At 55.1% G+C, this 12,948-nt stretch overlaps 1 protein-coding gene across 7 annotated transcripts in view; it reads right to left on the bottom strand.

Moving 5' to 3' along the window:
• KMT2D (lysine methyltransferase 2D) overlaps nucleotides 1–12,948 on the bottom strand; it is a 39,713-nt gene that overhangs the window by 2,699 nt on the left and 24,066 nt on the right. For 4 of the 7 annotated variants that reach the window (XM_065934502.1, XM_065934505.1, XM_065934504.1 and 1 more), the window contains exons 36-55: nucleotides 12,215–12,338; nucleotides 11,984–12,068; nucleotides 11,811–11,877; nucleotides 11,487–11,719; nucleotides 8,411–11,386; nucleotides 8,135–8,275; nucleotides 7,844–8,011; nucleotides 7,526–7,685; nucleotides 6,823–6,898; nucleotides 6,465–6,640; nucleotides 6,226–6,356; nucleotides 5,423–5,555; nucleotides 5,216–5,343; nucleotides 3,922–5,062; nucleotides 2,819–2,955; nucleotides 2,582–2,712; nucleotides 2,045–2,092; nucleotides 603–888; nucleotides 295–368; nucleotides 60–168 (exon numbers count right to left, since the gene is read on the bottom strand). In XM_065934502.1, coding sequence (XP_065790574.1) covers nucleotides 60–168; nucleotides 295–368; nucleotides 603–888; nucleotides 2,045–2,092; nucleotides 2,582–2,712; nucleotides 2,819–2,955; nucleotides 3,922–5,062; nucleotides 5,216–5,343; nucleotides 5,423–5,555; nucleotides 6,226–6,356; nucleotides 6,465–6,640; nucleotides 6,823–6,898; nucleotides 7,526–7,685; nucleotides 7,844–8,011; nucleotides 8,135–8,275; nucleotides 8,411–11,386; nucleotides 11,487–11,719; nucleotides 11,811–11,877; nucleotides 11,984–12,068; nucleotides 12,215–12,338 — 6,524 coding nt within the window. The remainder of the gene's footprint in view (nucleotides 1–59; nucleotides 169–294; nucleotides 369–602; nucleotides 889–2,044; nucleotides 2,093–2,581; nucleotides 2,713–2,818; nucleotides 2,956–3,921; nucleotides 5,063–5,215; nucleotides 5,344–5,422; nucleotides 5,556–6,225; nucleotides 6,357–6,464; nucleotides 6,641–6,822; nucleotides 6,899–7,525; nucleotides 7,686–7,843; nucleotides 8,012–8,134; nucleotides 8,276–8,410; nucleotides 11,387–11,486; nucleotides 11,720–11,810; nucleotides 11,878–11,983; nucleotides 12,069–12,214; nucleotides 12,339–12,948) is intronic. The other 3 variants (XM_065934506.1, XM_065934508.1, XM_065934507.1) reach the window with 2 other exon arrangements.

The raw sequence follows: 12,948 nt of genomic DNA, 5'->3' as shown, positions 1-12,948 counted from the left end.
CCTTGGGACTGAAGAAGAGAGATCTCCTCTGTCACTCACTGAGAGATGCTTCCTCTTACCTCCTCTCCTTTGGGGATTCGCCGGCTGGAGATGATGATGATTTTGTCCTCCTTGTCAAATGTCACAACTTCCGCCACACAGTTAGGGGCACAAGAATGGTTAATGTACCTAGGCAGTGGGACAAAAGCAGAAATATCAAGCTACTGGGTTGGATGATGCTGGTTCCTTGTTGGTCCACCCCCAGAGTGCCACCCTGAGGGAACTCCTAAATCCCTTCTTGCTCATCCCTCTCACCTGGCGGGGCCTCCGGTCAACGTAGCATCAATGACATGTTCGTTGTTTATTCGAAACATGTAGATGCCTCGATTCTAGAAAGGCAGAGGTTGCAGAAGGGGCAAGAATATCAGAGAAGGGCAGCAGTGGTGGTGGTGGGGTCAGGTGGTGGGCTTGGGCAGTGAGCTCATCTTCATTTCTTAACTCTTCCTTTCTCCTGCCTCTCCCCTCCCCTTCCCACAGCAGCTTTCCACCTGCTCCTCTGGCCCCAATCCTGCCCCTTGCCCCTTGGCTAAGTGTACCATGATGGCCCCTCTGCCAGCCCATACCTGCTCCTCATAGATTTTCTCCCGCCGGTTGGCCACCTCATTGCGAATGATGGTGCCAATGTACTCAATGACCATTGTGTGCTTTTCTAGGTCCTTGGCTGCATAGAGACCCAGGCCCTGGATACGGGAGCGAGCCAGATAGACATTGTTCTTCCACTCAGTGCGGAGCCGCCGGTACTGAGATGACTTGGAGTGCACAAACTGCTTGCTGTACGGGGTGTTGGTCTCGCCTGTGAAGGTGCTCTGATATGCCTTGGACATGCTGGTGCTGTTCAGAGTGTGGGGCCTGGGAGGTGATACAGTCCACAGTCCATGACAAGACAGCTCTACCCCAGACCAGGCACACACCACCCGCTTCCTCCCTGGGATGTGTAACACTCCAGTGAGGGCACGTGCTGCCTTGCGAGTGGAGTAGAGGCATCTTAGTCTTGGCTGTGGCGAGGCAGCAACTAGCTATAGGGACCCTTCCAACACCCTGTGTGGCGGAGAGAGCCCAGGATGGTGGGGTGGGGTGTGAAGGGAGGGAAGGGGCACTGATTCCCCTACACTGAGCCTGCTCTCCCATCTCCCCGCCTTCTACCACCCTCCTGCCAAACCAGACTCAAGGCCATGCTCACGACCTCTGGGAGGTCTTCCCCAAGCAGCCCAGGCCTGGAATTTAAGCTCACGGATTTGTTGAAATCTCTGAGTCCTATCTCCTGCTCATGATGGAAGTTCTGCAAATGGGGGCCATGTCTACCACATTGGGCTGGATTTGAATTAAAACTGGCCCTGAATTCACAGCCAAATGGTGGTATCTTTTCCTTTCTTTAGACTGTCCCCTTTCTCTGCCATAACAGTGGGCTCTGTGCAGATGGCTCAGTGCAGGGGAATGGCTGCTGCCTAGCAGGATGCCTTTTCACCACCCTAGGGCATCAGCCAAGTTCTTGCCCATCCCAGAGCAGTGGTTTTCAAACTGACTCTTTTTCATACAGCAGAAATCTTGTTTTTTACTTTAACAAAACATTACAGGAATACCAATACATAAACTAGATGGAAACGCAACTCTTCTGGTTGAATCCAATATGGAGAAGGGGGGAGTTATGCATGAAGAGGGCCAAGTTCTGCCCACTCAGCTTATGTGTTCCAGGGCTTTCTGAAACACAGTTTGAAAACCACTGGTGTAGAGCATCAAGGACCAGGGCTGGCGAGGGTAGAGTTTGACGCTCTACGACAGCCCAAAGAGCAACCGAAGACCTTCAAGAAAGCCCTCCTCTTGTGGATTCTGCCTCCCTCTACCCAGGGACCAAGGTCAGGCTACTGTGGTAAACAGCAAGAACAGTGAACCACAAGTCAAGAGGTAAGGCTCTGGTCCCAGCTGTGACCTTTGTCTAGTCACTTAACCTTTCTGGGTCTCAGTTTTCTCAGCTGTAAATGGGGATAATACCACCTGCCCTACCTACCTCATAAGGTTGTTGTGAGGATCAAATGAGATAATGGATGTGAAAACGCTTTGAAAAAAAAAGTATAAAGTGCTATACAAATGTAAGGTTTTATTATTTTTTCTATTATATTCCTAATTATTTATTTTTGACACCAACTCAGCCTGGGGACAGGAAGGTGAATCTAGCACTCATGGGGCATCTGTCTAAGGTTGGGGAGAATCACAGGCCCCCTGGAAGCAACACAGGACAGGATGGTGGCATCTGGGTCCTTTATACATAAGATCTCACCACCGTCTACCCAGAACCTCCCCGAGGGCCATTCCCAGGACACCCAAGAGAAGTGTCCCTAGACTGCAGGTCAACCCCAAGCACCTGAGAGGCTGGGGGAGGAAAAGGATACCCTAGTGATACCTGTATACTCTCTAGTCAGGAGGCTAGAGTGAACCCCCAGTCTCTCCAAGGGAACTCTGATCTGTAACCCCAAACACTCATAATTAGCCAGAGGGCCCTACCAACCGCATACCCACAACCCTTGGTTCAGCCCCACAAGCTCACCGTTTGTAGTGTGTGAGGATTTTAGGCTCTGACCGAGCACAGCCAGTGGGGTTGATCATGAGCGGTAGCTCCATCAGGGGGTGGCGTCCATAGCGGAATAAATAATTTTGACAGCTTTCCACTCCAGGCAGCTGTGGGCACAGGTAACACTCACTTCAGCCCGAGCACTTCTGGGGCAAGACCAACATTCCCAGGGCCCTCCTGGCCCCCGGCCCCCAGCCCCCAGCCCCTCCTTACTGATTCAGCTATGCGCAGCACAGCGTGCACCGTCAGCCCGAAGAGCTCCTCGCCTTTCAGGTACTCGGGGAAGAGCCGCAGCATGTCGGCCTCTTTCCTCATGGCTGCCACAGGCTCGATGATGCGATTCCAAACGGCTAAGAGACAAGGAAAGATGGCAGCCCTCAGAGGCAACTTCTGCTTACTGACCTCAGCCCCAACCTCCACCCGATGCTAGGGTGGTTTTCTGTAGCCTGCCCATCTTGCTATCAAGAGGGTGTGTGGTTCTTCAGGAACCTCTTGGCCTCCCAGTCTCAGTCTCCTTCAACAAGCCAGGTTTCCCACCCTGCAGGGGCATCATAGAGCCCTGTGACACAGAAACATGAGCCCAGGGCCCAGGACACGCAACAGTCCATGGACCTTACACAAGAGCCAGAGCAACTCAAGCGCCAGGCATGTTCTGGAGTGAGAAGACTTGGGTTCAGGTTCTAATACTGGCTATGGGGCCCTTAAGGCAAATATTGGGTTGGTCAAAAAGTTAGTTCGGGTTTTTTCTAAAACCTGAACGAATTTTTTTGGCTAACCCACTACTTAAATCTCTCCACTACTCAATTCATGTATAAACTTGGCATAATAACAGTACTTACCTTGAAGGGTTGCATGAACAAAATAATCTACATAAACCGCTCAGCTCAGTTTGTGGCACATAATACACACTTACTACAATGTTAATTCTGTTACCTTTACCATTAATACCGAAACCAAGATCAAAAGATTTTATCCAGGGGAAAGCAACTGTAAGGAACTCAAGCCTAGGATGAGACTGCGTAAACTGAGCGACAAGGTTTCAGACCCATATCCTTTAGATCCACTGAGGTTAAGAAAAGGAGCTGGAATATGTGTAGTCAGAGAAGCAAAGTATCTTCAATTACATAGAGAATTCAAGGTGACTGAGAAAGGCCAAAACACTTTCTCTGGAGAACTTCAAGAGACCTCTACCTGCCAGAAGTGGGGGAACAAGATCACTTAATAAGGAGCCTGAAGGTCTCGTCTCAACATCAGAAAGGTGACTCTGGGAGAAGCTCGCCCAGTGCTGTACTAGGCTGCGAGGGTCCCATGCTCACCCTGGGGAGAGGCGTCCGTGAAGACCATGTCCTCCAGGCCCTGCTCCATGACTTTGATCACGAACTCCGGCCGCCCGTTGTTCTCGCCGATGGAGCAGCGGTAGCAGCAGCGCCGGTTGTTAGTGCGGAGGCTCCAGTAGATGCGCGTGGCCTCGTAGCCCACTGGATAGAGGGCAGTGGCACTGTGGAAGTCGGCCATCTGGTGCGGCAGCAGCTGTCCGATGGCGTGGAACACAAGGCCCCCCACCCGGAACATGTGCAGCCGCTCTCCCCGCTGGATGATGCTGGCAATCTGCTTCACCTCATCCCGCTCGATGTAGACCCTCCGGAAGACAGCAAAAGAGCTCAGCTCCTGCTCACAGGGCCCCTTGATCTTATGCATTGGACACAGCATGGTCTTGTCCTTGAAGAACATGCACTTGGCGCGGATGGCGCAGGCAAAATGGTAGACGTTGGGGCAACGCATTCGATTGCAGCTGCTGGTGGCGCCAGTGCGCTGGCACAGGGAGCACTTAGTGAGCAGGCCTCGGTGCAGGGCAACCTCCACGTTCATCAGCGCCCCGCCCTGGGTCTCATATACCTCTGTGGACCACAGGGCACAGTTGAGGTGCACCCACAAGTCCAAGTCCAGGTTCAGCAGGCGGGCAGGCCCATCTGTGGCCCCATCTCCCTCCTCATGACAGAAGCAGCAGCGCCGCATGTCTCGAGGCACCTTGTCAGGTCGCAAGGCTGTGCCGAGCTGTTCCATGAACTCAGCCACTTCCCGCTCATCCTCCTGCCGCATACCACCCTTCTGGATAGTCAGCAGCAGCCGGAGCCGCTTCCAGCGCACCCCCTTCCACTTCTTGAGGCGAGGGGGCCGGGAATCTTCACCTTCCTCAGGCGGCCGGGCTCGGGGCTTGGGCCGGGTAGATTCAGGGGACGAGGCCAGTGGCAGAGGCGAGGGGATCGGTGGCTCAGCTGAGGGTTCAGCTGGAAGTTCAACCAAGGGTTCAGCAGGGGGGCTGGCAGGAGAGGGTGCCAGAGGGGAAGGGGGTGGGGAGGGCTCTTCAGGAGGTGGGGCCGAGAGCTGTCGCACATCCAGGTTGGAGACGCTGTAGGTGTAGCTGTGCTGGGTGGGGGGCTCTGGGGCAGGGCTCTCCTATGGGAAGATAGGAGAGCCCTGTACCGTTAGTGCTGGCTCCTCAATTAACTAGTCACCTCTCTCCTCCCACCCAGATTCCACTCGCCCCAAAGCCCTCTGCTTTCTCTGTCCTAGCCAGATACCCACCCTGTCTTCCTCCAACAGACCCACCTGTTTGAGGAGACTCAAGATGTCTAACTGACTCTTGAGTGTATAGCCAGGCAACACAGCATCAAACTGCTTCAGCCAATCAGGGCCAGCCTCTGGGCTCTTGCCTCCCAGACTCCTTTCTTTCCCACCTGCAGGAAGGAAGGGGGTCAGAGACTCCCACCACAACCACTCCCCGTGGGCCCCAAGGAGTTTTTCTGCCATACTCACCAGGGCCCTCAGCCTCCCCCTTCTTAGGCTCGATGCCGGCCCGGGCAGGGTTCTCTGGGAACAGCACCTCATAGGAATTGGGGATCTTCATGCTCAGCAGCTCTGCCACTGCCACCATCATGCCATTCAGGTTCTGCCAGGGCAGGAAAGGGGATATGACAGCCATGTCGGCAGAGTGGCAGAGTCAGAACTATCACCAGCTTGGTGGGGACCACGACACCCAGAACGCAGCTCCCTATGTGGCCCGTCAGGCCTACTCCTGTGCCATCTGACTTCTTCTCATGTACCTCCTTTAAAGGCAGCCTTTCTCAAATCACTGTGGGCATTAACGGGAGCGCACAGAAAGAGACCTGCGGCAACTGGGCTTAGGAAATGACACACTGCATCCACCCCTTGGAAAGTCCCAGTACACATCAGCAAAGTAAAGGATCTGCAGAGTCTTGTAATAAAAAACCTGTTTTGCTATTTTAACTGAGATTTCCAATTTCCTTTGATCACAAGATCCTGATAACATTTTCAAAAAAACAGAATTCCATGCAATGTGACTGGGGACATGTTTGGTAGCACTTGTCACATTATACACACTCTATTTGTTGACTTGTGTCTCTACCCCTGAACTGTGAGCTCCTTGAGGGCAGGGCAGCCCCTTGTGCTACATTTTCTCCAATCCCACACTCCGGCTCAGGCTTTCATTCACAGGAGGTCCTCAATACACAGGTTTAAATGATTTATTCAGAGAAGCTCCTGGGACTGCCCTCTGACCGGCATCTCCTCCTGGCCCTTGAGGCATCCCCAGGACATACCTTGGCGGCGGCAGCAGAAACCGTCAGCATGACTGACACCTCGCTTCCTTTGCCCTTTTCCCAAGTTGGGGCAGGCAGCTTCCTGGGGGCCTCCATATCCAGGACCCCATAAGTTTTGCTCTCTGGGAAGACTGAACGACAAAGAAGGATCTGTGTAAACTCCAGCTGCCTCACTCCCTGACCTCTGACAATGCAGCCTGACCAGGCCAGGCCGGGTCCAGGCCCAGAGTCACCTCTACCTGGAATGCTGGCCCGAGGAATGATGGGGATGACGGGGGAGAGAGCCCGGTCATCCTGCTCCCACCGGCCTGAGCCCAGCTGAGGGAAACGGGGGGCCTCCTCCCCTAGGATGCTCTCAGGGGATGAAGCTGGCACGATGCTGTCAGGAGAATCGCTGTCCTCATCACTCTCCATCCTGTGGGCCAAAAGCAGACACTCACTGCTACAGCCCAGCAGGTGCCCCCCTCCCAAATCTAGAGATTTGTGGATGTTACAGCCCTATTTGAAATCTGCCATTGGTCAAAAGAAAAAACAAGGAAAAATGAGGAACTGATCCCCCACCCCAATTCCTCATCCCCATCTCTGCCCCTTCCGCACCTGACATCCTCAGTTTGATTGTGAGGGGGCGTAGGCAAGGCGGCCAGCAGGTCTAGACTTTTCACTTCTGAAGCATCTGCAGGGTAGGTAGGAGAAGAAAAGTCAGGCTGAGGCCAGGTCAGAGCTGCTGGTGCTTTATCCCACATGTTTCAGGCCTAACTGGTACAAGATTTAGCTCAGTTCTCGGACCACTATCTACTCATCCACCCATCTACCAGTTTGGGGTACACGAGCTATAAATTTATTGAGCCTTTCTAAAGAGTGTACTCTGCAGTGTACGCTCATTGGTTATAGTCTTTCAACAACTCCATTAAGTATTATTTTTATTTTAGAGTGAGAAAATTGAGGCTCACACAAGTCAATCAAGTTACTTGGCTGCAGTAGCACAGCTAAATGAATGCAGGAGCCAGAGTTCAAATCCAGATCTGACTGGAGTTCATACCCTGTGGGTAAGGAAACTTGGTTATTCCTCAAAAACAAAAGCTTCATTAATACTCTCCCTGCCCTGCTGCCTTTGCTCTGGACTGCAGAAGCCCCTCCTGGCTCCAACAAATCAATCCCGAAGAGGCCCTTCCTATTTCAAATACCATCTGTTGTGTATGCACACAGAGCAACATGTAACCCACTCCTACCTCAAATCCTACCAGAGGACCCTAGCCACCAAGACGGGGCTGAAAGGTAGCCCACTCTGCTCCTGACTTACCCCTCAGCACCCCTTCAGTATCCCGGGCAGAGGCGGTATCCTTGGGGTGCTCCCCCAGCTCTTCAGATGGAGTGACGCCATTAACCATCTTCTGCTGCACCGATGGGGGTGGGGTGGGGGGCAGCGACGAGGGTGGTGTCGGCGGGTTACTCAGGTTATTCTGGGGGCGGGGTGGGGTGTTGTGTGCAAGATGGCATAGGGAGACTGACATAATCTCCTGGCCCCACACTCTATCAGCCCTTTGCTCAAGTCTGCCACCCCCAACTCCACCTCCCCAAGAACCTCATCATCCCCAAAAGGTACTGCCATTTTTCTGACCTTGGTAAGCAGCTGGGAATAGTAGTCAGGGCCCGTGGACAGCACCCCACTTCCGAAGGCCCCCCTCAGCTGGCACTGCCCACTGATCGGGCAGCCGCTGCCAAAGGGAGCAAAGAGGCTAAAATTGGCGGTAATGGTAGGCTCTGTGAGGGGCAGCAGGGACAGCTCCTAGAAGGGGCAAGACAACAAGGTTGGAATCCCGCAGCATGTACCTCTCTGCTACTGCACAGCTAGGGGCCAGGCTGCCCCCTATCCTGAGATGGGACCAGGGGACTGGCTCCTGGGGGTCACCTGTTTCAGCTGTTTCAGCAAGGCCTCGCTGGCCCTGACCCCGTCCTCCTTCCGCAGCTTCTTTCGGGAGCTCACCAACCTGTCGCTTGCCTTCTGTACCCGCTTGGGCTTCGGTGTCAAAGGCTTCTTTGCTGCTGTATCCTAAGCCGGACAAACCCACAGTGAAGGTCACCGTGCCCCTCGGAGCCCTCACCTCTGGTTTCACCCAGACCTGCTCGCTCTGCCCCCGGGCTCCAGGCCCCACACTGTCTGCTCCACTCTAGCTGGAGTACTCACCTCCTTGGTGCTGGGGGTACCCTGCAGTTTCTGCTCCAGCCCAGCAAGCTTGCTGTCAATGTGCCCGTTGATCTCAGCTCGCAGCCCCTCGGGCCCCCGCCCAGTGCTGAGTTGCACATTCTTTGCTCGTAGAAGCTTCTGCAAGAGCAGATGCCCGGCCTCTGAGCGGGGCCCTGCCAGCAGGAGGTGGTTGCTGGTACCTGGTGCCCCTACAGGCTCCCCGTTGGCCTCCCTCTTCACCGCCTGGGCTCCCAGGGCACACGGCTCTTCCCGAGGCTCCTGCTTGATGCTGAGATGTGGTGGCTCAGGTACCACCTGCCCATTCACCTGGTCCAGATGCCCAGGTACCAGGCTGCTTTGCTCCAGCTTCTGGGCTTCCGCTAGGTGGTCTGGGGGGTCCCAAGGTCCCAGTCCCTTGCCAAAGAAGGTATCCGCAAGCTGGGCAGCAGCAGGTGAGACCCTCCCAGGAGGAAGCTCCAAGGGTGGCCCCTGGGGCTTGGGGGTTCCTGGCTGGGTGGTAGGGAGCTGGGCCTCTGAGGGGAGCTGGGAGCTAGGGGATGGTAATTGGGAGGAAGGTCTCTTTGGCTCTTGGGGGCTGGATGGTGGAGGTGTGGGATGGACAGGGCCAAGAACTGGTCCTGTGGATAAGGCTCCTTGTGGGGCAGGGAGTCGGGGTGGGCCCTGAGGTCGAAGCCCGGCCCCTAGCTCCTGAAGAGGGCCTGTCTGGGATCCAGGGAAGCCCCCAAGTTGGGGCTGGCGGCCCAGAAGGCCTTGCAGGGGAGAGGGCTGGGTCCCAGGCTCCTGGTAGGGTGGGGCCTGGCGTGCTGCCTGACTCTGCTGTAGCTGCCGCTGCATGAGAAGCGCCTGGAGCTGCTGCTGCTGCTGAGGACTCAAGTGCCGCAGCTGTGGATTTTTGGCCAGGACTCCTTGGAGTTGTGCCCGAAGCTGACCCACTGTAGGCATGACCCCAGCCCCTGGCAGGCTCTGCCCAGACTGCGGGACAGATCCTGGCTTGGCAGGCTGTGACCCTACATTATTTTGCATGGGCCGCTCTAGTCCAAGGGGCTGTTGGGAGCTCAGAAGGTTCTGGGTCACGGATCCAGGCTGTTCCCCTAAGGAAACAGAGGATTGGGCCAGTAGGTGGGGCACAGACGAGGCCTCAGATGATCCACTGCCTGGTTGTCCATGGCTTCCCGCACCTGCTGTGTGGAGCAAGTTAACTGGCAGCTGCTGTTGTCCTGGGAGCCTCAGAGGTGGCTGCAGCTGCAGAGAGTTGGGCTGGGGCTGAGGCTGGGCCTGGGGCTGGACAAGCAGGAGTTGTGAGTCCCCAGACAGTGAGGGCTTCATCTCTCCTGGTTCAGTGGCCACGGACTCTGGTCCAGTTCCCATTGGTAAGGGCCCTCCCTGATGTGTGGAGGGCCCCTCACTGGCCTCTGAAGGAAGAGCCGTCTCTACAATGCTTTGTTCCTTGCCCGTTAAGATGAGGGTTGGGCCCAGGGCTCCAGGGCTAGAAAAGTGTTGCAGAGGCTTGGCTGGCATGCCAGGGCCTAGTGTCACCTGTTGCTGCTGCTGCTGCTGCTGCTGTTGAGGAGACAGTAAAGTTCGACTCTGGCTCAAGAGGCCGATCTGCTGCTGTTGTTGAAGCTGCTGTTGCTGCTGCTGCTGTTGCTGCTGCTGTTGCTGCTGCTGTTGTAGCTGTTGCTGTTGTTGTTGAAGCTGCTGTTGCTGCTGCTGCTGTTGTAGCTGCTGTTGCTGCTGTTGTTGTAGCTGCTGTTGCTGTTGCTGTTGCTGTTGTTGAAGCTGTTGCTGCTGCTGTTGAAGCTGTTGCTGCTGCTGTTGAAGCTGTTGCTGCTGCTGCTGTTGTTGAAGCTGTTGTTGCTGCTGCTGTTGTTGAAGCTGTTGTTGCTGCTGCTGTTGTAGCTGCTGTTGTTGAAGCTGTTGCTGCTGCTGCTGTTGTTGTTGAAGCTGCTGTTGTTGTTGAAGTTGTTGCTGCTGCTGCTGTTGTAGCTGCTGCTGCTGCAACTGTTGCTGCTGCAAGGCGGCCATGGGCTGGGCGCCCAGTTTGGGCTGCCCACTGTGTGGCATCAGACCCTGCTGAAGATGGGAGAGCCCGGCCATGGATCCTTGCTGTTGGTGCTGTTGCTGCTGCTGCTGCTGCTGCTGGGATGTGACCAGCCGGTGTCCCATAAGGCCCTGACCCTGCTGTGCCATCTGGGGGGAACTTAGCACCCGTGGCTGGGTCAGGAGCACCTGTCTGTGAGGGCCCTGGGGGCCCAAAGCTCCAGGGTGTGGTTGCTGCTGCTGCAGCACTGCCACCTGGGCAGGGCCCAGCATGCCCTGGGGCCCCTGGGGCGGCTGGGGGGACAGCTGCTGGACCAGGAGGCCCTGGTGGCTGCTGGGAGGCAGAAGGCCCTGGGGCTTGGGACCCAGAGTCTGGTTTGCCTGTGCTCCCGGGCCCTGCTGCTGTTGCTGCTGGATCGCCACCTGTCCTAGGAGATGCTGCTGCTGCTGCTGCTGGAGTTTCTGGGCCAGTTGCATGCGCTGCTGTTGGAGCTGCAGCTGCCTTTCCTGTAAAAGCCTTGAGTCAGGTCCCAGGCCTCGAAGAGCAAGGTTGCCAGGGAAAAAGCCCCCTGAGGGGCCACCCAGGGCCCCAGCTCCACCAGAATGTTGCTGTTGCTGCTGTTGGGCCAGGGTGGTGTTGAGAAAGGGGCCACCAGGCTGTCCAGGTAGGGCCATGCCCCCAGGGGTCAGGCGAAGACCTGCAGCTTGCCCCCCCGGGGGTCCTTGAGGGGGCTGCAGCCCATGGCCTGGGAGCAGCTGACCAGGAAGCTTGGTGAGTAGCCGGGGACTCTGGGAAGGGCTAAGGGCAAGTACGGCTGAGTGCTGCTGCTGTTGTTGCTGCTGTTGTTGCTGCTGTTGCTGCTTATTCCGATATTCTGCCATGAGGTTAGTGTGCTCCTTCTGCTGCTTCCGGACCTAACACGGGAGGGTCAGGGAGGTCAGCCAGGGGGCTACCCACCTGTGGCACCCCTCTTCCCAGGTTCCTGGTGGCAAGGCTGAAGTCTGCCTTCCCTACCTGGTCCAGCTGTTTCTGGATCTTGCTCTGTTGTTCCGTAACCAGCTTCAGCTTCTCAGCATCAGCCTCAGGGAACTCCCGGCCGGCCTTCTTGGCAGTGCGCTGCTTGGCACATAGGGCTTTCCGGGACTTGCGGTGCACCCCTATCTGCTCCTCTAGCACCTTCAGTTGCATTTGTAGGAGCTGCTGGGTATGGAACAGCCACTCTTCATACTGCCGCTGGTCAGCCTCATCTGGGAAAAGAAGTAGACAGGTGTCAGGGGATCCAAACCCCTCTTTCTCCAAGCCACTTCCTTGCACATTCCTCCCCATCACCATACTCACTGATCACTCCCTGGGCAAAAGTGGGTGGATTGGGACGAGGCTGGGAGGGGTCACCGGCACCCCGCTCCTGGGATGAGAAAGACTGTTGAAGGGTCGTTGTTCTGTACCAGGCCCTAAGGAAGGGTGGCCCGAAGGCATAGGACCCAAGTTCCTGCTCCCACCCAACCATTTACCTGGCCACTCCCAGCTGCCACGTGGTTCTGCAGATCACTGCCAGGCCCCCCTGAGAGCCTCTGGGCTAGCAGGGACACTTGCTGCCTGGAGTCCACCAAAGCAAAGAGGATGAGTTAGTGATGGGGAAAGTTGAAGGGCAAAGAGGTGGGACAAGTAGGAAGGAGGATCATGAAGAATAGGGGAAGGACTGGAAAAGGAAAAAACCAATGCTCCCAACCCATACATCTTACCTGTTCATACCAGGCGCCACTCCAATGCTGCCCTGAGCCATCACCTTCTTGATGCCTTTCAAAGCCACCATCTTGGCCTTTGCAATAGGATCAATGATATCTTCTGCAGCGAATTTGTCCAGGTCTAGAGATGGAAGAGCCAAGTGAGCCTGGCATCGAGGTCAATGTCTGACGTCCCAACACCTTGACTTCCACCAAGCCAAGCAAAACAGTCGCATGGCATGGTGGAAAGACTACTGGACTAGGAGCCAGGTAGCATAGGTGACTCAATTCTATTATTCACAGAACACGTGGCTGTTTTTACTTGCATGGTATTAGGAAAAGGTACACAGTAAATATTTACTGAACCAATGTATTAAAGTCATTTCACCTCTATGAGCCTCAGTTTACTCTTCTATTTGACAGAGATCATGATTCCTTATCCTGCTTATCTCACGGAGCTATTGAGAAGATCAAATGTGACCAGAATACAAGTTTACTTTATGACCTAGAAAGCATTCTTCAAATGTCATATTCTTAGGGCAACTAAGTGCAGCCCAAGGACCCAAGATGTGGGCAGAGTGCCAAAGCCTAATGCCAGAGTTGCTTTGGCCACAACACACACCACCTACAAACCACTCTTCTGCCTGTCCAGGACATTAGGTAGAAAAAGAGAAACAAGCAGACACCAAATCATCCTAAAATCTTATACACTGCATATTTCTCCACTACTCAGAAAGCTTAACTGACTCCCT

Source organism: Muntiacus reevesi, chromosome 4 (assembly GCF_963930625.1).
Source record: "Muntiacus reevesi chromosome 4, mMunRee1.1, whole genome shotgun sequence".
Lineage (NCBI taxonomy): Eukaryota > Metazoa > Chordata > Mammalia > Artiodactyla > Cervidae > Muntiacus > Muntiacus reevesi.
The sequence above is the reverse complement of the archived record's forward strand: the minus strand, read 5'-3'. Positions and strand labels throughout refer to the sequence as shown.